Here is a 26870-nt window from a genome sequence, read left to right on the forward strand (position 1 = left end):
CGTCTTTGAACTAAATAGCCTCGTTTCCGTAACAATACGACAAACGTTTCGATTACAGTTAGAGGAACACGTGGTCTGTTCCGGGCGAGCGACTTTCCGAGATTTTTCTTCAGCGGCTTGTCCTAGATGTGTCGGGTCCGTCCTTCACTAGCCGGCCACTCCCATTATGATCCTTACGATGAATATGATTAAAAAGTCGCTCTTAATCCCCTAGGATAGAAAGAGTCAAAAGTAAAAAGCACGTGGACTAGTTGCTAGTGCGTTATATATTATTTTTTTATGAAATGGTTTGAATACAGATGAAATAAATTTGAATTGAATTTGTGATGTAAAGATGATAGTAAATCATGTGTAGAATCTCATTTTTCTAAACGGGATACTGATTTCACTGATTTATCTTATCATTGAATATCATATGATACTGCTAAATGCATTTGCCTTCATTAAATTAGGTAAGTGATATTGCAGTTTGGAAGTAAAAACATATACAGGTATATTTAAATTCGTTCTCTATTATTCTGTTTCTTTACACGTTATCATCTTGGTGGGTATTAAAATATAATTTTCAACCTAAAAGGTATAAAAAAAAAAGTTTATTTTGTTTAAATTTCTGAGATTATCACAATGATCATAGTCATGAATTTTACATAAATTTGATACAGTATTTTGTTTATTAGTCTTAAATTAAACTTGCAAATATGATATAACAACGTTATCCTTTTTGAAATTTTTGATTATTCATTTAAGTTTGATCAGATTTAAAATAATTGATTGTGTAATAAATTTGGATTTTTTATAGTTTATTTTTATAGTGAAAAATAATTTCTTTTCTGATTTAAGAAATTATTAATTTTGTTTACAAATAATACTCATATGCCTAAATTCAAATCATTAATAAAAAACATTTATTATAAAAATAATATCATAAGATATTTTTTAAAATGTAGATTTCGTGAAAATTTGAATACCTGTATTATACTTAACACAATATTAAATGCAATACAATGCTAATAAAAATATCATTTTTAAATGATATCAATTGATATTACTTTTGAAGTGATTTTTGGGTGAAAATCTTTATAACTTGCCACTGCTTATTAGAGTTGTAATGAAAATAAAATGTACAGCTAAATTAAGCCAGTCAAAAAAATTTTAATACCGTATTTTACGGACTATAAGACGTACCTTAATTTTTTAGCAATTTTTTTTAAAAAATACCTATAAGATGCTATGGACTATAAGACGCACCTGAAGTTTGGAAGCAATTTTTCGAAGAAAAAAGTGCGTTTTATAGTCCGTAAAATACAGTAGGTGAGAAATGTTTTTAGACTTTCACAGTCAGCTTCGGCTCATCCATGCAAGAACTGAAGCTACACTGTAAAAGTAGGATGATGATAAGTAGGAATGAAAGCAATAATAATAGTAATAAAGAAATAAAATAAAAATAAGACACAATAACTTAAAGGAAAAAATAATAATGATAAAGCTTATGTTTTAAAATTTAATTTATCTTTGAAATATCACAGGACTCTGACATTTGATTCTAAAATGTATATGAGCTGAAGCTAAACTGCAAAAAAGTCCAAAACCATTTCTTGCTATTGCAAATACTTGGTTGCCTTAATTTAGCTGTTCTTTTGGAGTCTTTTGTGTGACAGTTCAAAATATGAAATAATATGAAATGGTATCAATTGATAAAATTATACCACTTATGAATTTTTATTTTTTATTTTTGCAAATTTCATATGACTAATTAATATCAATTATTGTCAACTGACAAAACAATTTTAAATGTTGATATCAAATGAAACATTAAAAAACACTTGATAAATTAATTTGATATATTTGACATACTGTTATTGTTAACAAAACCATTATTGATCATTGTGTTGTGTTTTTTGTATATGAACATTTTACCAAACATGAGTAATCCAAGTAAAAAAACAACAAACCTATCTGTTTTAACAAAGATTGAGCAGAAGATTACTTTATTATCGAATGTAAGGAGAAATGTATTTGCTTAATGAACCCATCGCTACATTTTTTGTAAATCCTTTTACTACACAAGTAGACATTACTTGAAACTGCTAAATCTATAGCAAAATTTCCAGAAGAAACATTGAAAATTGAAAAAGAGATTTTAGATTTTCAAAATAACATCATATTAAAATCTCATGATACGGATAAAAACATTTGGAATTTAGTTGATTGTAAAACATATACTCTTTTGAAAAAAAGGAGCCTTCAAAATCAAATCCTGTTTTGGTTCCACATATTTGTGCGAATCTCTATTTTCAACCATGAATATTATAAAATCAAAATTCAGATCTCGAGTTACTAGTGCCAATCTTGAAGATTGTTTACGATCTTACATTCCCAACTGTGAGAAATAAGCAAATGAAATGTAGTATCAAAAATTGCACTAATTTGGGTTTTATAATAAATATATAATATATTATAGTAAATATAAGTTACCAAATGCATGTTATAATAAAGGACATAATAATTAATTCTTTTTTAAAATCTGATTTGTACTCGCCATTATTTTTTGCTATCTTGAATGCCCCGTGCCACAAAAAGGTTGGAAACCCCTGGCTTAGAGCATATTAATAGAGCATAATAGCATATATTCTAATTACATTTTTCTGAATTGTTAAAATCAGGTTTTTTTATTAATGGTTTAAATAGAAAAAAAATCAAAATTTGATTAACAGTTTTTAAAATTATTTAATATAATGATAAATTAAATATTATAATTTTAAAAAATTTACAAAAGGTCAACTCTGCAATAAGTTTGTTTTATTCCTGAGGTGTGACATTGAAGTAAAATGAAGACTGTATTTCTTCAATTACTTTTGAGAATTTTAAAAATATAATTGTTATCTTGGATATTTTATTGGTATTTAAAAAAATATCATTGTTTTAGAATGGAGCAAATAATTCGAGTGGCTGTAATTGGAGCTGGACCAGCCGGTTTGTGTGCTGCAAGAAATTTAAAATCCAATCCAATTTTTCAGTTTGTTGTGTATGAAAGCCAAAATGAAATCGGTGGAACTTGGATATTCACAGAAGAAATTGGTAATAATAAATATGGACAACCAATTCAATCAAGCATGTATCGAGATTTAAGGTATGCTGGAATTTTTGTCACAAAATTTATTAATGAAAAATATTTATTTGGAAAAAATGAAAAGTAGATGATGAAATTACAGAAAAAATTTACTATTTTTATTTAAAAATATTTATTACACATTTTATTTTAACAGTTCAAATGACAATTATTTGAAATATTCTTATTTTATTTATGTTACTATTAAACTTACAATTATGCTTTCAATTAATTGCAGGTTTTTATTATTTTATTTTTTACATATTTTCAGTATTATTTACAGATGTATACATAGTTCATGTATTATATTACAAATAGCACAGAATAAATACCTTTGAATACAGAAGCAACACTCCAAGATAATTAGTTTGATAAATATTTAATGTGCATGTCCAGTCTATCATATTGAAACAGTGTCTGTAGTTGCTGTGTGGTGGGTGTTTCAAGCAAACATTTTTTCCTGATTTGATTTTAAAATATTTTTAACTGTTATGATATGAATAAAAGAAATGATGGGAGCTGGCGTCCAGCTTTAAACTGCAAAAATAATTTGAAATGTACTAGTAATTTGAGTTTTTTTCAGTTCCTAATATTTTCCATCTTCTGATGCTTTTATGTTAATATATATAATTATTAAAGTTTATAATATGTATATATATGTCGTATTATTTTGCAGTCGTAGTCGTGGGGTCGAGTGTAGGGTTAGCAAGACAAAAGAAAATTGGAGACCATAAAAACACGTCCGTTCACTTTCAGGTCCTCACTCGAACTCTCCTTTATTCTTTATTGGTGTTGTTAACCTCATTCCAAAAGGGGCGAGATTAACAAAGTAAATTACAGAAAAATATACAAAAATATATACAAAATTTAAAATATGTTAAATGCCCCCCTCCTGAAAAGGCGACATCATGGAGCCTCAGGGAGGTTGGGCTGGGTGTTATACAATTTATCGGCTTGAACTCTAAAGTTGGTTGGATTATAATACGGTATAATTTTATCTACATTTACAATATCAGTTAATTTATTTAATGATTGGACAGGTCTGTCTATTTCTACGTTACAAGGAGATACTATCTTTAATATGGTGAAAGGTCCATGATACTTTGGAGCAAGTTTTCCTTGGTCGGGATGGAAAAAGGTTTGTAGTAGTATTTGGTCTCCTACTTTGAAGTTTGGAGTTTGGTGTTGACTATTATATTTATCTCTGTTTCTTTCATGAGCTATTTCGGTTCTTTCAGTGGCAATCTTACGTGCTTCACTGAGAGGGGGATAATTCAAGTTGTCAGGTGAATCGGGGATTTCTCCGTACATTAAAAACATTGGAGGGAATCCTGTTATAGTATGAGGCGTTTGATTGTATTCTTTCACAACGTCACGTAACATTTGAGTCCAGGATCGTTTTGGATTCTCTGAATATTTTATTCTTAGTCTAGAGACAAGTGTGGCGTTTAGTCTCTCAACTATCCCGTTGTGCTGAGGTCGCTGAGTACTTGTTAGATGTTGTTTGATTCCATTCTTTTCTAAATATCTTCTGAATCTAGAGGAGGTAAATGAAGGTGCTCTATCTGTTAGTAGACGTTTCGGGCTGCCTGTCTGTAATATTTTGCCTAGACAATCTATGTAGGCGTTTATAGAAGTAGATTTGGATGGAAAACACCAAGCAAACCTAGAAAAGTGATCGATGGCAACATGAAGGTAGCCTTTAGTAGATCCGTATCTTTGCATTCCAGAGACAGTGTCCATAGATAACATGTCAAATGGAGCTTTTGATGAAGGTAAATCACCTAACAAGCCAAACCTTTTATGGTTGTATGTCTTTGCTTTCTGACAAGCATCACAATGTTTAACAAACTCTACAACATCGTTGATGACATTCGGCCAATAGTAACGTGGACTAATTAGTTTCAGCATCTGTGTTATACCTGGGTGACCATAGTGTGCATGTGCCCTGGATAGCACCTTGTATTGAAGCGATGGAGGTATGACTTTCTTTGTAAATCCCTTCTTTCTGATACAGATTACATCTTCACGATCTCGGAAGAATTTGGGTGAGGTGAGTAATGAGGTATCCTGGTTGGAAAGGACTTCCTCAGTGGTAACAAAATGGCTCACGGGGGCTCTGGATAAATAATCAGCTTCTACATTCTGGCTTCCCTTCTGATGTTTAATATCATACTGATACATGCTTAGTTTCAAAGACCATCTAAATAACCTTCCAGATGGGTTTTTTATACCTTTCAGCCACTGTAAAGCCTGATGATCAGTGTGTATGGTGAAATAGATATCATGAAGATAAAAGTGAAACTTTTCAATAGATGCTACAATTGCAAGGCATTCTCTCTCACTAATGGTGTAGCTTTTTTCATATTCACGTAAGGACCTGGAGAAATAGGCAATAGGAAGTAATCCTTTAACAGGGTGTTCCTGTTTCAAGATACTCCCTATACCATCTCCGCTAGCATCTGTATAAAGATGTGTAGGAAGCAAAGGGTTATACATGTTTAAGATGGGTCTGGTGATAAGTGCTCGTTTTAATTTCTCAAAAGATTCTTGACATTTAGTCGTCCAAACCCAGTTTTGATTTTTCTTTAGAAGCTTATTTAGAGGAGCTCTTAAATTTGCATAATTTGGAATAAATCGATGGTAATGGTTTATGGACCCTAAAAAGCCCTGTAATTGTTTGATATTGGTTGGACATTTTAACTTTTGTATTGTTTCTATATTTGGTAATGAGGGGGAGTAACTTTCTGGTTTGATGTTGAACCCAAGATAATTAATTTCAGATCTAACAAACTGACATTTTTTAAGATTTAAGTAGAGACCCTCCCTTGAACATAATTCAAATACTTGTGTTAAATGTTTTAGGTGTTCGTCCACGTTCTGACTAAAAATTAACAAGTCATCAAAATAATTGATGAGAAAAGGAAATCTATATTTATTTAGGATATTTTTTAGAACTAGCTGAAAAATCTGGGGTGAAGTCTTTAGGCCAAATGGTAAACGATTCCACTGGAAATGACCAGAATTCGTTACAAAGGCAGTTAGTTCTTTGTCTTCAGAATGGAGAGGAACCTGCCAATAGGCTGACAGAATATCTACCGTAGAAAATATTTTCGCACCTATAAGTCTATCCAGTAGCTCATCTATTCTGGGAATAGGTTCATTGTTAACTTTAATCCTCTCGTTTAATTTCCTATAGTCCATACATAATCTAGTTTTTCCCTCATCTCTTTTCTTGGCTAATGTGACTGGGGCAGCGTAAGGGGACGACGATGGTTCAATCAATCCCGACTTTAGCAATAGTTCCACCTGTCTATCAATCTCTTCCCTATCACGGTAAGATGCTCTGTAAGGTTTTAAAGTTATGGGTCTTTCGTCTTTAAGTAATATTCTAGGGGAAGCTATTTTTAGGGCTGGCACTGAAAACTTCTCAGCAGAAAAAACTTCCCGAAATCCTAAAACAATGCTCTTTAGCTTCTGCTTCTGATCATCCTTCAGATTAGGGTTAACAACATCCCTAATGTTAAAAATATTTAACAGAGATTCCTTTAAGGAAGTAGAACTATTCCTACCCCTACAAGTTCCTGCTGCATTTTGAGCCAAAGGAGGTGGGAAGACAAGGTTAGGAGCCTGAGGGGTCTCCTTCTGATCTATCTTATATAAGCTATTACTATTTTTACTTATTCTATTACAAAAATGATTAATGTCTCTACTATAGTAACTATTTGTGGAACTAGAGTGATTTGAACGTACTTCAAAAGTATTAGGATCTAATGCTAGGATAGTCTGATTTTGGGAGATCTGATTAAGACTAGAATCTATGACAAGACTAAATTTTCTAATGTCTGGATAAGATAAAATTAAATAAGGGAAATACCTGGATACTACATGTAAAGTAATGTTTTTTGTCAGGTTTCCAATCTTAAGAGGGATTGATACATTAGCCATGCTTGTGGTAGATCCTGCAGCTGTAGTGATAATCTTCACATCCGATTGGTATTGAAAGTATTTGGATAAAGTATCTAATAGTTTTTGGGATATAAGGCTGATGGAACTTCCTGTATCGATGAGCGCAGGCATCGTCTTGTTCTCCATTGAAACAGTTAGTAGTAGTCAAGATGGTGAAGTTGGTTCTGCCTCATTTGCTTCAGATACCTTGTGGACGTCTCTGTGAATAGGAGCTGAATATCTTTGGGGACAGTCTCTTCTCCAGTGCTGTGCTGGTAATCCCTGCTGATAGCAAAAACGGCAAGGGGATGGCGGTCTGCTCATGTGATGTACCAAATTTCTGTACTGGGGTTGACCCCGTGGTGGAATCCAAGATGGCGTCGTTTTCTTTGTGTGCGGCCATGACAGTATCTGGTTTTTGGCAAAGTGTTGGGATCCTGTGTAATTTTCTCGATTCGGTTTAGTTGCCGGATGATTTTCTTTCTGGGTCTTCGGCGGATGATCTGCTTCTTCTTGAATTTTTATTAACTTAGTAGCCTTCTGAAGCCATTCGACAGCGGTGGCTGGCGGTGCGGCTATCATATATTTTCTAATTTCCGCATTTATGCCGGCATTGAGACCTGTAATGGTCTGTTGCATGTTTAACTTAGCTTTTTCCGCCAAGGAGGTTTTGTCCCTATAGTAAGTTAAGACATCTTCATCTCGCTGGTGTTGTCGATTTACAAAATCGGTGAAGTAATCTTCTTCTTCCTGTGGAAAGTACTCGAGTAATTTTTGTTTAATTTTGTTCCAATCCGTTTCCTCTACTAAATTTTCACAAAAATAGTCGAAAGCTTCATGCTGTAAATACTCTGGTATGTAAAAGTGGAGCTCTTGTTCGTCAATCCTTTGTCTCGCCGCTTGCTTCTCAAACAGTCTCATCCACGAAGTTAGACTTAGCTTTCCACGTGGGTTAAACGGAATAAGATTTAGTTTAGGAGGAGAGGTAGAACTACCTGTTTCTGGGATGGATTTGTCTCTAGATTTACTCATTGCTGGATAAGGTAATCCTGTCGACTCTTATAAATTGTCGTATTATTTTGCAGTCGTAGTCGTGGGGTCGAGTGTAGGGTTAGCAAGACAAAAGAAAATTGGAGACCATAAAAACACGTCCGTTCACTTTCAGGTCCTCACTCGAACTCTCCTTTATTCTTTATTGGTGTTGTTAACCTCATTCCAAAAGGGGCGAGATTAACAAAGTAAATTACAGAAAAATATACAAAAATATATACAAAATTTAAAATATGTTATATATATATATATATATATTTAAATTATATAAAAACCTGGAATTTGAATATTCCAGATATTTTTCATCTTTAAGAATTATTTTATCAATTATGAGAAAAAGAATGTCATTTTGTAAGGATTTTTTTTTTTTTTTTGAAGCATTGAGAGGATGATTTCAGCTAAATCATGCTAAATGATGTAACACTTTGAGGTACAGTACTTATAATACTAAAATATTAGAAGTTTTGATTTGGTGGAATTCAAGTAAAAAAATAAAAAATGAATTTATTTTTGTAACATTATGATTGTGAGAATATTTTTAAACATTTATTTGAACTCTTCCTAATCTAAGTAATGAAATGAAAATTGGTTAATGAAATAAACAAATTAAGAAATAATAGATGTTTTTTGAGATAAGTGAGGACAGGCATCTGCAAGAGGAAAGTAAAAAAGTTTGGAATTTGAAAAGTTTTTGGAAAGTTCTAGAATTTTCTAAATGGTTTTGGAATTATTTTTGTTTTATGAATTAAATTGTTTTAATTTGTATATTTGTGCATTTATTTGTGCATTGAAAGTTTTAATGCTTTCAATAATTCTCTTAATATTTTTAATGTTCAGGCTCAAGAAATGTCTGATAATGAAGATTCTCTTTGAATGAATTTTTATAATTCATTGCAACTTCTCAACAAAATGCATTTCTAATGAAAATCAATTGATGTTAATTAAATTTCCCTTCTATAACCTAAAAGATTTCAACATTGATTTTACTGATGTCCTCTCCTATGTCAAAACCATTTACTATCTTTATTTCATTAACAAATTTTCATTTTATTATCTAGGTTGGAAGGGGTTCAAATAAAATTAGCAATTATTTATTGTGACATTGTCACAATGCCAGGCTGAAATTTTTAATCATATTTTTAATTTATTTAATTTAAAATATTTGCTCTCTAACTCAAATTAGTACTATAGTATCTTGCCCCTGTACATCATACATTTCCTTTAACAATAGAGTAGTGTCTGTCATCTGTTAACTGCTTTCAGGGGACAACTTTGGACTTGAAATAATGTGACTTTTGGTTTGCATCGGAAGTTTGTATATAGTTAATTGGGGCCTCCTGCTCTTAAGGTTTCCATATCTGGTCTCTGATTTCATCTATATAACTCTGTTCTTGAGATTAAGCAAAGATGGATGGATGGACAACACTGGGAATTTATAGGTTTACAATTTTTTCAAATTGTAGCCCAATAATAAATTTTCTATAGACATAATGTTTACAGAAAATCACACTTTACTTTTTAAATTGATTTCAATCAAATCAAAAATTCTAATATTTTAGTACCATATGCAAAGTGTTCTATCATTTACCATGATTTTGTTGAAATTGTTCTCACAATGTTATGAAAAATCTGTATAAAATGATGTTTCTTTCTCTTATGATATTTTATATGTTCATGTAATTTATATAATATGCAGTAATTGGTATAATAGAATGATCAAAGTTTTCTTTTGTGTTGACTGTAAGAAAAAATGGAAAATGTACCAATAAGTCATTATTATTTATAACTAGCTGACCCGGCCACGCGTTGTTGTGGCTCAAAATGTATCTATTATAAATGTATAACACTTCCTCCGTGGGGGGAATTTCAAAAAATCCGTTCTTAGTGTACATTCTCTTGACGTAACCTATTAAAACACAATTAAAAACGCAAAAAACCGCATGTAAAATAGTATAAATAGAAGCCGAGTTTTTTGCAGTAAGCCTTAATCCTGTCCCTCTCCCCGCTGGGGAATATCGAAAAATCCCTTTTTAGTGTATATTCTGTTGACATAGCCTATTAAAACGCAATTAAAAACGCAAAAAACCGCATGCAAAATAATACAAATAGAAGTCGAGTTCTTCACGGTAAGCCTTAATCCCGTCCATCTCCCCCCAGTAGGGGGAATTTCGACATGTATATTATATAAAAACACGTGCGTATTCGAATGCAACGTTGTGTCAAAATTTCAAAGGAATCGGTAGGAACAAACAAACGTTATATTTTATTTATATAGATAGGTAGAAAATGATCTGCTTTAGTCCATTCTCACAGAAAAGCATAATGCTTCACAGAAAAGCAAACTTAGGTCGTCTGAAGTTAGCGCCATCTGTTGGACATAAAAGTCTTAATCCATATATAAATATATTTTTGAAAGGGGGGAAATGGTGATCTTCACATATGCCACAAACCTTCGCGGGAGTGTATTAAACATCTTCCCAAAGTTTCATGGCAATCGGATAAATAGTGTGGTAATGCATGAAAGACAAACAGACATACAGACAGACATACATTCGTTTTTATATATATAGATAAAATGCATGTAATCATTATAAAATAGTTCAGGTACCTTTGCTATATTATTTCCCTCTCTATAATAAAAGATAGCCAAACTTCACAATATAATTTCCAAATGCATGAAATATGACAAAGTTAATTTGAGAAGCAGAGTTTTGGTTAAAAAAAAAACTTACAATAATACAACTACCAAATTAATGTACAATAAAATGTCAAAATTTATACTTAATTATAGAAATGCTCAATTTGATTTTTTAATGTAGAAGCTTAACAAAGATAACAGAAAATTTGAAGACATTCATATTTTTGTGATAAAATTTTCCTTTGTTTGATGATAGGTTTTAAACTTTTTCTTGTTTGCTAATATATTAGCATTTCATTTAGCTAAAAGTTATACTTTTATGCCATTTTTTTTATTTTATTACATTTTATCTGCAAGTTGTATGACATTTCATGATCTACAGGTTGAAAGCTGTTTTGTTACTCTTTCAACTTGGTACTGGATACACCTTTAGGGAAAACAGTGGAAAGGAGAAATCAATCGGATTGATGTTCATGTATCCTTTTTTGAGTTGAATATATTGGCTCAATCGTACATTCAACTCAAAAAAGGATACATGAACATCAATCTGACCTTACAAACAACAGACACACCATCGTCTTGCCTGTATGCCACGACCTGGAAGTTTAGGCAGACTTGGAACACCAGATTAATTAGACAGACCTTTCAAATTGATCATATTTGTCACCTGTAGGCCATGGAGATTTATAAAGCCAACTTAAGAGGCAACTGTATTAACTTTAAAGACGGTGAGACTATCACGCATGCATGGAGATACCTGTTCGAGGAATTTGAACGGAGCCAGGCAGAAGGGTGAAATGCGATATATACAATGTTTAAAATCAAACAGCATCGTTGTAACGATCCAAGTAGGAAGCCAGTTTAGTTCAGCACCTGAAGCAGGCCTTGGTGAAGGCCGAAAACAGTTTGGAAGTTTTGTTTAGTTCAATACTGGTAAAAAAGGTTTTGTTTGTGACAATGCAGCATCCTTCCTTAGATTACAAGAGTTGGCTTCCAAAATGAATGCTGATATTATTGACTTATTGTTTGATACCATCTAATAGCAGCAGGACTGAATGTTTATTAGAATTAGAATAAATAAGCCACTATGTTCAAATAAAAATAGGAAGTCTTATTAGCACTTTGTCCAGTGCTATCAAAGACAATATTAGATATCAGCTACATGTTTTTAAGCACAGAGATGGCAGCGTAATTTTATGAAGTTACTTTTCTGCATGAGGCAAAGATCTGTTGATCAAAATAGAAAATACATTGATTTTAGTACAAGGAAATTGTAGAGAGTGCTATGTTATCTGATGCAAAACAAAATATGCGATTTTCCAGCGATCTCAGCGTATATCGCTTTAACATATGGGTTAAAGGTGACCGGGAGGCGTGTACGTTCATCCTGGTCAGTGTTGGTCTTCGTGTGCGCAGTGGGTGCGTATTGTGAACGTTGATGTCGCTCAATTAGACGTTAGGTGTTGAGGGCTTGCATGGTGGACGAGTGGGAAAATGCCCTTTTAATCAAAGTACTAAATGCTGCAGCTTTGTAGGTGAATGGGTCAGATGAACCCACCGGTATGTATATAGAGGCAGCATAAGGTTTACGGTATACCGACGTGACGATGGCGGATCCTTCTACTTTAATGTTTATATCCAAGAAATGTAATGTACCTCAGTATTGCTAGATTGATCTATTTCCAGTGTTAGGCCGTAGGGATTATCATTAACAGTTTTCACGAAATTTGAGATGTCAGGTATTGTCTTCCACATGATGAGGATGTCGTCTACATACTTCCTATAGAGTAAGATGTTCGGGAGGAACAGTGGAAGTATTTTAGTTCAAGTTGTCTAACGACCATTTCGCATAGGTCCCCAGATACCGGGCTACCCATGGGGACTCCTCTTTTTTGTTTGTAGACTTCTCCGTCGAACGCAAAGATAGAATTATAACAGATCAGATGGGCTAATTCAATGACTTGCTGGTGTAATGCTTGTTCCTGAGTCAAATTAAGCAAAAAGTCCCTAAGGGAGCAAAAAGCTGGAGGGAGTTCCACCGATGGATACATAGATTTAAAGTCTAGTATGGTAATATATTGCGGCGTCGAAGATAATGGAAAAGGCAGTCCGGTTCGTGGCAGGCTTTCGGGCGTGTACTCTATCCCGCTGAAAGATAACAGATGTAACGAGAGCCTTGTATATATCGGCTCAACCAAGCGATCCTTAAATACCAGAGTGCAAGAGCATCAAGCAGACCTTTGGCATGGGCAGTACACCACGGCCCTAACCACCTTTGCATCTGATCCCGATATAGAACCGGAGTTCGACAAAGCTGACATCATCGACACTACGCCCCACCTGGAGCAACTAAAATGGCGGAAAGCTATATCCATCTGTAAGGCTAACCACCGGACCACATGTATAAATCGGAAGGATGAGATTAATCTTTCTACAGCGTGGCAGGCCCTCATAAACAACGATCTATAAATAGCAACATCAGCGCACGAATGCGCATGACCACCGTAATGATCGTTTGATATGCGAGTTTCATATTTTGTATTTAAACATCTGCGTTCCATTTTTAGATTCGGTTTTTTATTTAAATATCTACGTTCCATTTTTCGAAGCGTTTCGTCGGAATTTTTCTCTACCTGAAGAAGAGCTGTTTAGAAAGCTCGAAAACGTTTGTGAAAAGAAGATTTTTTTTTTTTTTTCACGCAAATTACACCGGTAACAGGTTCAGTATTTTAGTACAATGTAATTACATTTCATATATAAACAAAGGGATAGGGATGTACATTAAATAGAGCTATGGAGAACTTCCCCTTCGTAACAAAACTTCCAAGCTTGAGAAATGTTACACACATCTTTAGAATTGATGCAGGTTGTGCGCAGTCCAGCTTTGTATATTTCCAGAGTTTCCAGGGATTGCAGATGGTCCAATCGGTGGGAGAGTTTAATCAATTCCGCATTTTGCAGATCAGCACTTATGCCCGGGGTTGAGGCATACGCGGAGAGAGCAGTGGTGCCTCTGTTGCTGTCAATATCATACTTATGCTTGCGTAGACGCTTGTCGAGCAACCGTTTCGTTGAACCGATGTATACAAGCTCTCTTTGGAATCTGCCATCCCATAATGGAACAGAGTATACCCCAGGTGCCATTCTTTTATCTACGATGTCCTTGGAATTGTGCATGAGGTCATATATAGTGTTACGCCTCTTGTAAGCGATCTGTCCGCTGTCGGGCGATTTATGCGAGTTGGTCATTAGAAAACTGGAACAAAGAATCATACCCCTCTTTAATTCCAATATACATATTTATAGGAGGTACGTCGATGATATCTTTATCTTATGGAATACTAAGCCCAATATAAACAGGTTCATCGATACAATGAATAACAACCCATATGGACTCCACATCAAGCTTGACCAAATAAGCAACTCAAATGCAAACTTCTTATATCCATATGCAATTAGATGGCAACACAATATCCACTAGGGTCCATTACAAACCATGCTACACTCCATTATTCATCCCTGCCGTTTCAGAGGACCCCTTCTCTTACAAGGTAGCTGCCTTCTGGGCCTTTACGAAAAGAGCGTTCACGCACCACTCCAAAATTGAGGACACCATGTCTGAATTAGAGCGCATCCAGAACATAGCCACAAGACACGGCTATAGCCGTACATTGGTTCATAACCTTGCGTCTGCATATTATACACAATTGCATCGTACTGACGACTCCAATATCACTCAATCACTTGTTGTGGTTGAATATAATAAATACCTAGACTCCATTTACAGGGAAATTGCTGCATACACCAACAAAAAGATCGCTTACAAGAGGCATAACACTATATATGACCTCAAGCGCAATTCCCAGGACATCGTAGATAAAAGAATGGCACCTGGGGTATACTCTGTTCCATTATGGGATGGCAGATTCCAAAGAGAGCTTGTATACATCGGTTCAACGAAACGGTTGCTCAACAAGCGTCTACGCGAGCATAAGTATGATATTGACAGTAACAGAGGCACCACTGCCTTCTCCGCATATGCCTCAACCCCGGGCATAAGTGCTGATCTGCAAAATGCGGAATTGATTAAACTCTCCCACCGATTGGACCATCTGCAATCCCTGGAAACTCTGGAAATATACAAAGCTAGACTGCGCACAACCTGCATCAATTCTAAAGATGCGTGTAACATTTCTCAAGCTTGGAAGTTTTGTTATGAAGGGGAAGTTCTCCATAGCTCTATTTAATGTACATCCCTATCCCTTTGTTTATATATGGAATGTAATTACATTGTGTTTTTGTGCCACACATATTACGTATGTCAACAGCACGTATGATACCATGGCAACAGGAACGCGCAATGGTTCTATTCGAAAGTTTGAATACATTCTGAAAGAGTTTTGAACTTGTAACGAATCTCAATAGTTAGAACCTGAGGAAGACTTAGTTAACGGTCGAAAACGTTTGTTTTCAATTTACTATTACTGGGTTTTAAAAGGTTATTGAGTGTGAATTATTTGATTACACCAGTACACAAGTCAATGATTAACCTTTTATTGATTTTATTTGTTTTTAGATTGGCTTAAACCCTAAACATTACATACAAAAAGTAACCCAAGTCTTTTGCCTTGTACTTTTGTTTTCCATTGTATAATTGTTAACAAAAGGATGCAGACAAAAATTTACAAAAAAAAAATAAATAAATTTTCATAAATACATAGAATACAAGAAATACATTTTCAACACATCTGTAAATTGTAAGATTGTTTGATTATTGTTAGTGACATTATAAGTGTGTTTATTCTTTCTATTATGAGAGGTGTTGGTATGATTTGATTCTGTGATGCCTCTTACAGCTCTAGTAAAATTCTTTTCTTTTACTGATATTTGTACATTTTTCTTGCAATTCTGGAGTTCTATCAATTGTATTCAGAATGCAATTTGATATTTAGCCCTTATATTATTTTGTTAATAATATTATATATTAATGTAAATATAAATAATTTCTTGAAATAGTTTTTCACACGAATTATTTATTTTTTTTATTTAATTTTGACATTGAGTCTAATTTTGATATAGGCTCAGTGTCAGTACTTGACATTCTACTTCTGAAATAAACTTTGAACTTTATAATATTTTGCCAAAATGACTAACCAAAAAACTCAATACTTAAATATAATACAATTATAACATAAATTTACACTTGTCATAAAATTAACTTTTTGCAGTGGCAATATTGTAGCCAGTGAGGTTTTAACCAAGGTGCAATTATTGATAGTTGAAAACTATTCCCAATACTACTCATAAAAGTAAAATGGAAATCTGTTGATTCACAACAAATTAAATAATGTATTAGGAAATGTATTCTGTATTGTTTTATTTTACAAAAAACAAATTGTATTTATTCAATATTTTTGTTAACTTTCAGATAATGTTTAAAGAGAAAATTGTACTTCTATTGGAATTATAAAAATTCATTTAAAATATTTTATATCAAGAGAATTATAGAATTTAAATTCTTAAATTTATTTCTTTTTTTTTATCATAGGACCAATTTACCTAAAGAAATAATGGGATATCCTGATTTTCCATTTCCATCTGCAGGAGAGTCTTTCATTCATCATTCTGAAGTTTTAAAATATTTAAGAAATTATGCACAGCATCATCAGTTAAGTAAATATATTGAAGTAAGTATTATACTTTTACTTTTCTAAAATATGCAGTACAAGTATCCCTTGATTAATGCAGTTAATTAATCCCTTGATCCTACCAGAAATAACAAAATCATGTTAATCAAAATATGGTATCTACTGTATGTAAAGACAACTAGTAAAACCACATAAATTAAAACTTCTGCTGTGTATATTAAGGGATTGCTGCAATTAATTTCGCACATTAATCAAATCCCGTGTTAAGCAAAACCATGTACTTCATGTCAGAACTTAAAGGGGTCAAAGTTAGGACTGCACGGCCTTTCTGTATATACATGCTACTTTTTTATAGCAACATTGTGATCTATCAATATACAGAAAATATACAAATTAAGAATCTGATATATAATGGTTATTAAATGTTTCACTAGGAACACAAATTATACTGTAATTTATAGTATAGTGTTTGACATAAACGTAGACAGCTTTGTGCCATTACAGCAGACTAAGCTTATTAAACTACTGATAACTAATTGTCAATAACACAACTAATAGTAAACAAGTTGTGTAAGTATCATTAAAAAAATGTCAAATTATTTGCTTATTTTAATCATAAAGTAGTTTTTTACAGCTACATAAATACAGTAGAGCATCGATTATCCAACCCCCGATTAACCGACCGCATTCTAGTCGGCAAATTCAAATGTCCGCTGGTGATGTGGTGCTACAATATTTGGTTATGTCTTGGCTACTTTAATATTATTTTTGTTAAATTTTTGCATGTTTTAGCTGGCAGCACTGGCTCAACTATGAAAGGGAGACTAGTATTTAAACTAGGCCTAATACACTATACTAATAATGTATTTTTTCATACTTTTCGGTTATCCGACCAACCCCAGTCCCCAATTAAGTCGGATAATCGATGCTCTACTGTATAGGCACAATAAGTCTATTTTCAACATCAGAAGAAAAAGGACATATAAAAGTCATGAAACATTAGTATTAATAATTGGTTAGGTGTCAATTTTTATTTATTAATTGAAATGTTCTGTTGGACATGCTCTGAACAAGATTTTGCAAGGTCTTCATACTCATCTCTTCCTAGGTCTACAGAATCACATTTTTAGGTGTTCAACTGATGTAAAATAATGATTATCTGTATACTTTGTTTACAAGAATTCTCTTGTAATAGTCTGAGTCATTCATTCTTGATGAAACAAAAGCTAAAGGTAATTTTTCTGCAGTGCTAAATATGCCTCAAATCATCACATTAACTCCACAATGTGAAGTTATGAGTGTTTGAAGTTTTATGCAGATGCCACACAGTGCCTGTGTGAATCTAAGGATATCTGTGAAGTTCATGGAAAAAAGGAAGGAAAATATTAAAATAATCACCAGGAAACTATTATTATTTGATGGAATCATTTGTTTTCTTCAAATAATGAACTGATACAAAAACTAGTGCCGCAACATATTAAAGCTATCAAGCTTGTGATAAAGAGAAGATATTGATCTTGATGCAAACATTTTCAGTCTAGAATATTTTTTTTTTATAGAATGCATATTTTTGAGATATTTTGGGTAACTAATTAAAATGGGACATACTTCATGTAGATATATTTTTTTAAAATAATTTTAAATAGTATTTTATTCTATGTGCACTAGTAAAAATATCATTTTATTACAGTAGAACCTCTATTATCTGGACTAAATGGGGACAAAGGTAGTCCGGATAAGGAAAAATCTGGATAATTGAAAAAATAATAATTGACAGTGAAAGACATGTACTGTACATACAGTATGAATAATTTTTATTTGTCTAGTTTTATATATAGCTTCAATATTAAATTATTTTTTATTAAGAAATTCAATTATCAATTTTTGTTTAAAGTTAGCTGTTCTTTTTGAAGCTGCTAAATCGCAAATACTTTTAAGACATAAGTTGTCCTGAGTTACACTCTTCTTATCTCTCAAACCACTTCATGGCAACATCTAAGCACTGAAAAGCTTCAGAATGTGTAGGACCAATATCTCTTACTTCGCAAATCTCTTCTTCGTCTTCTTGATCTTGTTCATCTGATGCAGATATTTCTTTAATTATTTCCTCATCATTCAAAATTTGGAATCCAGGCTCGTTTGCATCGCAATTTAACCACTCGGTTACATCTTCTTCGTCACATTCAGCATATATTGAAATTTGTCTTATTGCTTCCGCAATGTCTCCTATACCACTTTCTACTGTGTTACTGGAATTTACTAATGGTCTTTTCAAAATTTTGTTCCATGCATTCCATCACGTACGTACAACAGTGTCACAATTCGCCAAATGCAAATCAGCAAATTCGTACAATTTTTGTTTATTTTGAACAATCTGGATAATCGAAAATCTCGATAATAGAGGTCCAGATAATTGAGGTTCTACTATATTATCAAATGATAACAATTGATGATGTGATTGAACAATGATATGATCTGAAATAGTTTTTGGACCATTTCAATCACCAAATGATATGAGATGATATCAGTTATCAATTGAAGAAATTATGCCAGTTATTAAATTATTTTTTGGTCAGTTTCGTATGACTAATTGATATCAGTTATTGTCAATTGACAAAACAATTTTAAATGATCATTTGATATCAAATGATACACTAAATACTACTTTCAAATATATCAAATTAATTTACAATGTGAAGTAATATAAAATCAAATAACACAACTCTGTCATTGATAAACAAACCTTTTATTAAATATTATTTGATATCCATTAAATGATGTTGATTAATATCAATTGATCTTATGTATTCTGACTAAAAATATGAAAACATTACAAGATCATTTGGTAACAATTCATATCACTTACATCATTTAACATTCTCTTCTAAAAAGTAAATGATTGCAAAGGAATTACCATTTGTTACCATTAAATATCATTTCTCACCAATTGGCATCAACTTGTATCATTTCAAATAATTTTCACTAGCAAATGATTTCTAATGATATGAGTTGATGCCAATTGGTAAGAAATGATTTATTGTTTGCTAATGATAAATGATTTCAAATGATATTTTTACTAGGGCATATAATGATTTAAATTCTAACGTTCAACTCTGAATGAATCCTCTTCAAAAATATATAACAATAAATAAAAGATTTCTTTAAATAGATGGATATTTGTTATTTTATATAACTAATCTTTTTAATTTTATATATGAAAAATTGTGATATAGAAAATTGAATCAGTTTAAAACAGATCTAAAAATCATTCTAAAAAACCTTAAAATGAAGAACAGTTTTTCATAAAATAAAATCAACTTGACTAGACAAATTATAGATAGTAAGAACAATAATAATGATTGTTGTTAATTAATTATAATAAATATTAATCATATTCTAATGTTTTATTTTAAATATTAAATGAAAATAATTGATCAAAACATAAACAACAATCTCAAAGTATCATTTGTGAAATATCTTGTATTAGTAAATTGAATTTATTTTCATATTTCATTGTAATTGCATGATAGCAATCTTATTTAATAATTTTTTAAGAATATAAAATTTTTACAAATGAAATTATTTTAATTTTCTATGTTTGATTCTAATGGTAGGCAATATAAGAATTTAAAAAAAAAAATAATACTTGAACTTGCCTCCATATTCAAAAAGGTGAGGGGGGAAAAATGTTTATTCTGGAGACCAAATTAAATTTTTATTCAGTAATGTTTTTGTTCTGTTACAAGAACATCATCAGCTGTGAAAATCAAGTGTGTTAAAATGAATACATTTGAAAGAGAGAACTACATTCAAATTTTTTCAAATTTAAAATCATAAAGAAAAGTTGATTTTGCTTTATTTTATTGGTTTTTAAATAATAAGTTTTTTGTGATTTTAAATTTGAAAAAAGTTTGAAGAGATGTTTCCTTTTTTGTTTTAATGCACTTGATAATTTTTACACAGTTGATGATGATCTTATAAAAGAACAAAAATGTTACTGAATAAAATTTAATTTGGTTTCCAGAATTAAGCTTTTTTCCCCCCTCCTCTTTTTATAAAAGTTTGAGTTTTATGATTTGAAACAAGCAGTATTTAAATAAATAAATAAAGTTTATTGAACTAGAAATAAAATAAAATTTCATTGCATTTAAAAAAATGTTATAATTAGGTTTATTTGATATCTTTTTAATGTAAATACAATTTCATCAATAAAATCTTCTTGTAGATACTTAATGGAAAAACTCAGAAAATTATTAGATACAAAATATGTAATTGTAATAAGTTATTTTTATGATCATACTAGTTAAATATTGGTAATTTAATTTTGAAAGAGATTAAATTTAAATAAAAGTAGTTAATTTTCTGTTGATGTAAAGACAAACTCATTAAAATTTAAAATGAGTTTTTAAATTGAAATATTTTATTTTTAATGTTATTTAATTTAAGTAATTTAATCAATCACATTAGTGGTTAAAGGAGGACATTTTTAAAATGAACAACACAGTTAAATTCCATTATAATATTTTCAAATATTTGAAAAACTTGATGATTAAATCTGTTTATTTGTATTTAAAAAAGTATGTTTCTAATGTATTGCAATGTATTTTAATATTAATAAGTAAATTTTTTTAGCTTAATTCCTGTGTAAAAGAAATTAAACCAAAGAAAATAGAAAATAAAATAGTTTGGATAATAAAAAGCCATCATATGCCTTCAAATTCCATTAAAGAAAATATTTTTGATGCAGTAATGATGTGCAATGGGTAAGTCAAGTTTATATTTTTATTAAAAATTAAGTTTTAAATAAAATTTAAAAACAAGTTTTCTTTAAAGTGTAATATTAATTATTTTTTTAACTGCTTATTTTTTAACAAAACTGATTACTATTTTTTTGTAAAAACTTAATTACAGAAATTGTTTACAATGTAATGAAATGAGATAAAAATGGAAAAATAAAAATGTTTCATTAAAAACATAAAATGCTTATGTTAATATCTGATATTATTCTTTAATTGACTAATTGAAAATATCAAGGTAATTAGAAAGTTTTATAAAAATTTTTGTTTTTCAAAAATTAATAAATGAAATTTTGGAATAAGTAATAAATCTCATTTTTGTAAAAAGCAAGGTTTTTTTTTTCTGTAGTTAGACTTGATTCTGGCATGTTATAATGTATCATGTAAGTGTAATGGCATCTTAGAGAAAGATTTATCCAATCTTTCTTTCTACATTTCCATCTTGAATGTGGAACATGGTTATACCGGAGTCCCTGCTTCTCACACTTGGATGACCCAAATAATAGGGGTATTGAGTTTGGTGTATATTAAACTAAGTATGTTGTGATGTGTTGACCAATCATGTGGCTGAATCTTATGTCAACTATGTGTCTTTGCTTTGTTTTTGCCATCCATATAGTATATCCTTTGTGTATTCTTTGTTTCTAGTTAGTTAGTTGTACATATCATATAGTGTGGAATAAAGATTGTGTAAAAGTAAATATTATTTCTTTGTCTTAACTGGAACATTCTACAGAGATCATATGTACTGTGCTTCACAGTTAGTCTCAGATTCAACTAGGGTTTCTCTAATGAGATCCCAGCTGTTTTTTTAACCTGGGAAATTCCACAAATTTCTTGAAACTTCACTTTCTTTTTTTTTGTGTGTGTGTTAAGGTTGAGGAAATTTTGCAAATAGAAAGTATGATTAACTCATAAACTATCAGAATACATTTGTATTTATTAATTTTAACTCTTCTTATTAATTTTTTAAATTTTTGCTTGTTATGGCATCTTGTTATCTTAAAAATAATTAATTATATCCCGGATCCTGGGAAACAGCTCACTTGTTTTCTTGAAATCCCGGGACAAGCAAAGGTCTGGAAAATGAGAAATCCTAGTTTCAACTTATTGACCAAAAGATATATGGGTTATCAGATAAAACTATACTTGACATGAGATATGTAATAAGAAGACAAAAGTCTGCATCACAAATTAATCCAGATCAAAAACAGAGGCAACAGCAGCAACTGTCTACTCTCTTCAAAAGCATCAGAGATACTCTTTTCATATTTGATGTAATCATGGATGATGAAAGTTACTCTTTTTTCTTGTATCCTTGACTTACTCTGTAAAGATAGAAACATGTAATAACAAGAAAAGATTGCACTGCAAGGCAAAAATTTTGGACAAGTCAGATCAAAAAGACCATCAGTTCCATTTTTTATGAAGTCAAAAGAAGCCATAAACTAGGACACTTATACACGGTGTCCTGTCAAGATCTACTTTCAATTTGTGCTCACTTTAGTGGACAACACAATGTCGGATCACATACAGTCGACCATTTTAGAGCATGCTCATGCATGTCTTGATATCCACTATGGTCATTATGAGCATCTTCTTATGTAAGCATAATGTCATATGCAAGTACTGATGCTAATGTTTTCAATAAAGCTTATTTCCATGCAACAAATGTCACATCATACTTTTTCTTTTGCATATTTCTCAAAAACTGTGGGTTATAGAGGAATGGTTCTTGGGTTATTTTTTTATGTACTTTGAGCGAGGGATCTCACTCTACAGGGATTGAAGTCTTGACAGAAAAACTTTCTATAACTAAGTGCATTGAGAAGCGATTCTTCTCTTATATCTAAAAACACTATTCAAACGACTAAGGATTTAATTTCTATCGAATTTCTGAAAATGCATTTCTGTTGAAAACAATAAAGATGACTCTTTTAAAAAAATATTTCTTTGTATGATAGATCCACGAAGATAATATTCAATTATCACACAACTACAGAAACTCCAGATCAAAAGCTAATATGATAACTAAGGATGTTTTTTGGCCTGATCCAGTCAAATTTTGTGCCTAAAGAAAACAACTCTTTAAATGTATTGCAACTCTGTCCAATTGAACAATTTTTGTCTTATCCAGGGGTGCTCATTGGGGCACCCCTGGATAAGACAAAAATTGGGTTCTTTTTTTCATCTGGGTTACCCTTTCTTAATCCCCAAGGAGCCCTAAATTCCATTATCAACAAACAACAGAAAATTCATGACTTGTAACCTATTTTGCAAATATAAAAGGAACTAATGAACTATATTGATCCATTGTCCCAAGCAACTTTTTCAACTTTGACATATGTTAATCAAAACTACATTCCTTGTTTCCAAGGCCAAGTTAGCCCTGAGTGCTAACCAGCATCACTATGAGGAAACACTGATGCAATGTTGAATCATAGTATGAAGCCTCTTGCATAATGTATGGTGCCCCTTTATATTGTCTGCAGGTACCATTGGTGTTATCATAAAGAACTGTTTTAAACTAATGGAAGGCATGCAAAATCAAACCAGGGATTGATTCACAAGATGAAGAAGAATTTGGCCAAAGTTCCAAACAGCTATTGATCAAACTTCATATCAAGAATTCATTCTAAGTTTAACATGCTGCTAAACAAGGGGTTTTAAGTACCATTTAGTCTTACAAATTTGTTGCCAATATATTATGCTATTGACAAGAGTAATGTTATCATTTTGCATTAAGTTTTGAATAAATTGGGCTTCATAATGAATTGCAAGTTTTCTTTCTGAATATCATACATTCATTCTATATGAATCTACTATATAAAGTGCTAACATTTTTTCTTGCAATAGACAGGTTTTTGTGGAAATTTTTTATTTGTTTTATTTTTATTTTTATTCTCGCTCCGATATGTTGCGCATGCGCAATTTGTTATTTTCTTATCCAGAACGGCATTTTTACTTTGGAATTAATTTGAATTTTAAATATTTGCTTGATTTCTATTTTTTCTGCATTCTTTTTGTTTTTGGGTTCATTTTAACTGATGAAGGCTGTTTAAAACAGTCGAAAACGTTTTTATTAAATATTTTTAATGCTGGAATTATTAAGGTTTTTGTTTTTAAAGTGCTAAATTAAATACTGTAAATTATTTTGCTTATAATTAAAAATAAGCCTCATAGATGTACATCTTAGCCCAGGATTATTATTAAATTCTAAAACGAATTTCTTAAGGTAATACAAACAATGTTTGAGTCCTTTTCTTACATTCTTTATTCCAACCAGGAACCACTAAACAGCAGGCGACTTTGAAGCAAAAAAAAACTTCTAAAATAACAGACAAACACTATCAGACAATTACACACAATTTAAAATTGATCTCAACGCCGACCTGTTATTGTAGGCTACGGCGTCTACAAACATTAAAAATCGCTAAAAATCACCTTGTTATATAGCTCCTTGTTATATAGCCTACAGCATCCTTGTTATATAGTCGACATTACAGCTGAGAGACTTCTGGCGGATTCGGGCAATCAAGCCTCATGGATTTTTTTATGAATGTCTGAGAAATTAATTTTCTTATAAATTCAGATTGTTTATTTTTATCTCGTTTATAGAATAATAAATTTCTACATGCAAAGAACACTGGGATGAAATCAATCACGTACCTGGAACCTGTTACCAGTGTGGGTGATACGACAGATAAATATATCGCAAACATTTTTTAACAATAATAGCTCTTCCTCAGGCAATACAAAAATCAAGTGACAGAACATAGAACAAAATTAAAGAACAAAGCACCTAACCTAACCTGTTTTGTTCTACATTCAATTACTTGTTTTTTGTATCGCCTGAGGAAGAGCTATTATTGTTCAAAAACGTTTGCAATACATTTATCTGTCGTATCACCCACACCGATAACAGGTTCCAGGTACGTGATTAATAAATTTCATTGAAGTATCTGGTTAGTCTAAATATCCTTTCCTAATCCCCAATATTTTTATCTTAAAAATATAAAAATTTTAATATTAATTTATTGAAAGATTCAAGTTTTTATTAAATTCATATCATTTGGTGTTATAAATGTGAAATAAGAATGCCAATTGATGTTGCTATGAATGAAAACAATTACAAATGTTTGAAAGTCTAATTTAGATTATTAAAATCAGATTTGTTGTATATTACAAAAATACTTTAGAAATAATAATATTTTTTGTATTTCAGACATTATTCTTCTCCTTACATTCCAAAAATTATTGGACTTGACAAATTTAACAAATTAGTCATGCATAATCATGAATATCGATCTAAAGAAATTTTTAAGAATTTAAAGGTAGTAATTTTGGGTGCCAGTCAATCTGGGTGTGATATTGCCATTGAAATAGCTGATGTTGCTGAAGAAGTAAGATTATGAAATATTTTCAGTTTTTAATGTATTAAAACATTAATTATTATCATTTTATATTATGTTTTTCTTTTGTAGGTTATTTTAAGTCATAATCAGCCATTTATCAAATCTCCATTTCCTACAAATACTGTCCAAAAACCAGGGATAGATTTTATTGAAAATGATACTGTAATATTTTTAAATAGTGAAAAATATAAGCCAGATGCTTTATTATTTTGTACAGGTTATGATTACGATTTTGATGTTTTACATTCCAGTGTTGGACTTAAAATTACAGAAAAACGTATTATCCCTTTATATAAGCATTTAATTCACATAAATTTTCCAACATTAGCTTTTATTGGTATTATATCTAAAATTCTACCTTTTCCAATATTTCACCAACAAATTATTTTCTTTCTAAAAGTTTTGGACGGCTCTATTATTCTACCTAGCAAAGAAGACATGGAAAAAGATACCGAAAAAGATTTTGAATACAGAAAAAGTCTTGGTATGCCTATTCGCCATTCTCATTTAATGGGATCTTTACAGTGGATGTATGATAAAGAAATTTCTTCTATGGGAAAATTTTCTCCAATTAAACCTGTAGTAGTTGAATTGTATAGTTATGTAGGAAAGTGTAGAGAAAAAAATTTAATGACATATAAAAATGATAATTATTTCATTTTAGATGGTCATAATTTTGTACAAAAAGAACAAAATAAATCATTTTAAACATAATTTTTATCAAAATATTTAAACATGTTAAAAAATAGTATTTTAAAAGTTCATATAATGCAAAATGTATTTATTGTTTATAATTTAAATACTGTATAGCAGAGGTGGCCAACAAGTCGATCGCGATCGACCGGTCGATCGCCAAGCCAATTTTGGTCGATCGCTAGCGATGTCTTGACTTAATGTATATTTGTAACCGAACGCAACTGTATGCATGCAGTTATGACTCGACTCATAAGCAGTGAGTGCATTTCGTACTGAAACAGTGTATAAACATAGTATGTATTTCACACTTCCCCCTCCCCATTTAGACTATGCCTATGACAACAAGTCGATCGCGACACATTTTTACGATAAAAAGTAGATCTTAAGTGCACAAAAGTTGGCCACCCCTGCTGTATAGTATGATAACTTTTTAGAAATAGAAGAAAATTTGATATACATTTATACTTTTATAACATGTTATGATGATTAGTTATATCAAATAATTTTTACAATAAAATCTCTAATGAAACAGTGAATAAATCCTAAATATTCAAACCACATTAATATTAA

The 26870-nt window shown here is 31.3% G+C and overlaps 2 protein-coding genes and 1 pseudogene across 2 annotated transcripts in view; 2 read left to right on the forward strand and 1 right to left on the reverse strand.

The window, feature by feature from the left end:
• Window positions 1-26870, reverse strand: part of csul (protein arginine N-methyltransferase 5) — a 324839-nt gene that overhangs the window by 71866 nt on the left and 226103 nt on the right. The gene's annotated exons all lie outside the window — the stretch shown is intronic.
• Fmo-2 (Flavin-containing monooxygenase 2) lies at window positions 269-26607 on the forward strand. Its single transcript, XM_067288666.1, has 6 exons — window positions 269-452; window positions 2927-3130; window positions 16294-16432; window positions 21026-21156; window positions 25415-25592; window positions 25674-26607. The coding sequence occupies exons 2-6, from the start codon at window positions 2928-2930 to the stop codon at window positions 26310-26312; spliced, it is 1290 nt and encodes a 429-aa protein (XP_067144767.1). The 5' UTR covers window positions 269-452; window position 2927; the 3' UTR covers window positions 26313-26607.
• Window positions 15962-16076, forward strand: LOC136990333 (U4 spliceosomal RNA; annotated as a pseudogene).

Source organism: Centruroides vittatus, unplaced genomic scaffold, assembly GCF_030686945.1.
Source record: "Centruroides vittatus isolate TY-2023 unplaced genomic scaffold, ASM3068694v2 scaffold_899, whole genome shotgun sequence".
Taxonomy (NCBI): domain Eukaryota; kingdom Metazoa; phylum Arthropoda; class Arachnida; order Scorpiones; family Buthidae; genus Centruroides; species Centruroides vittatus.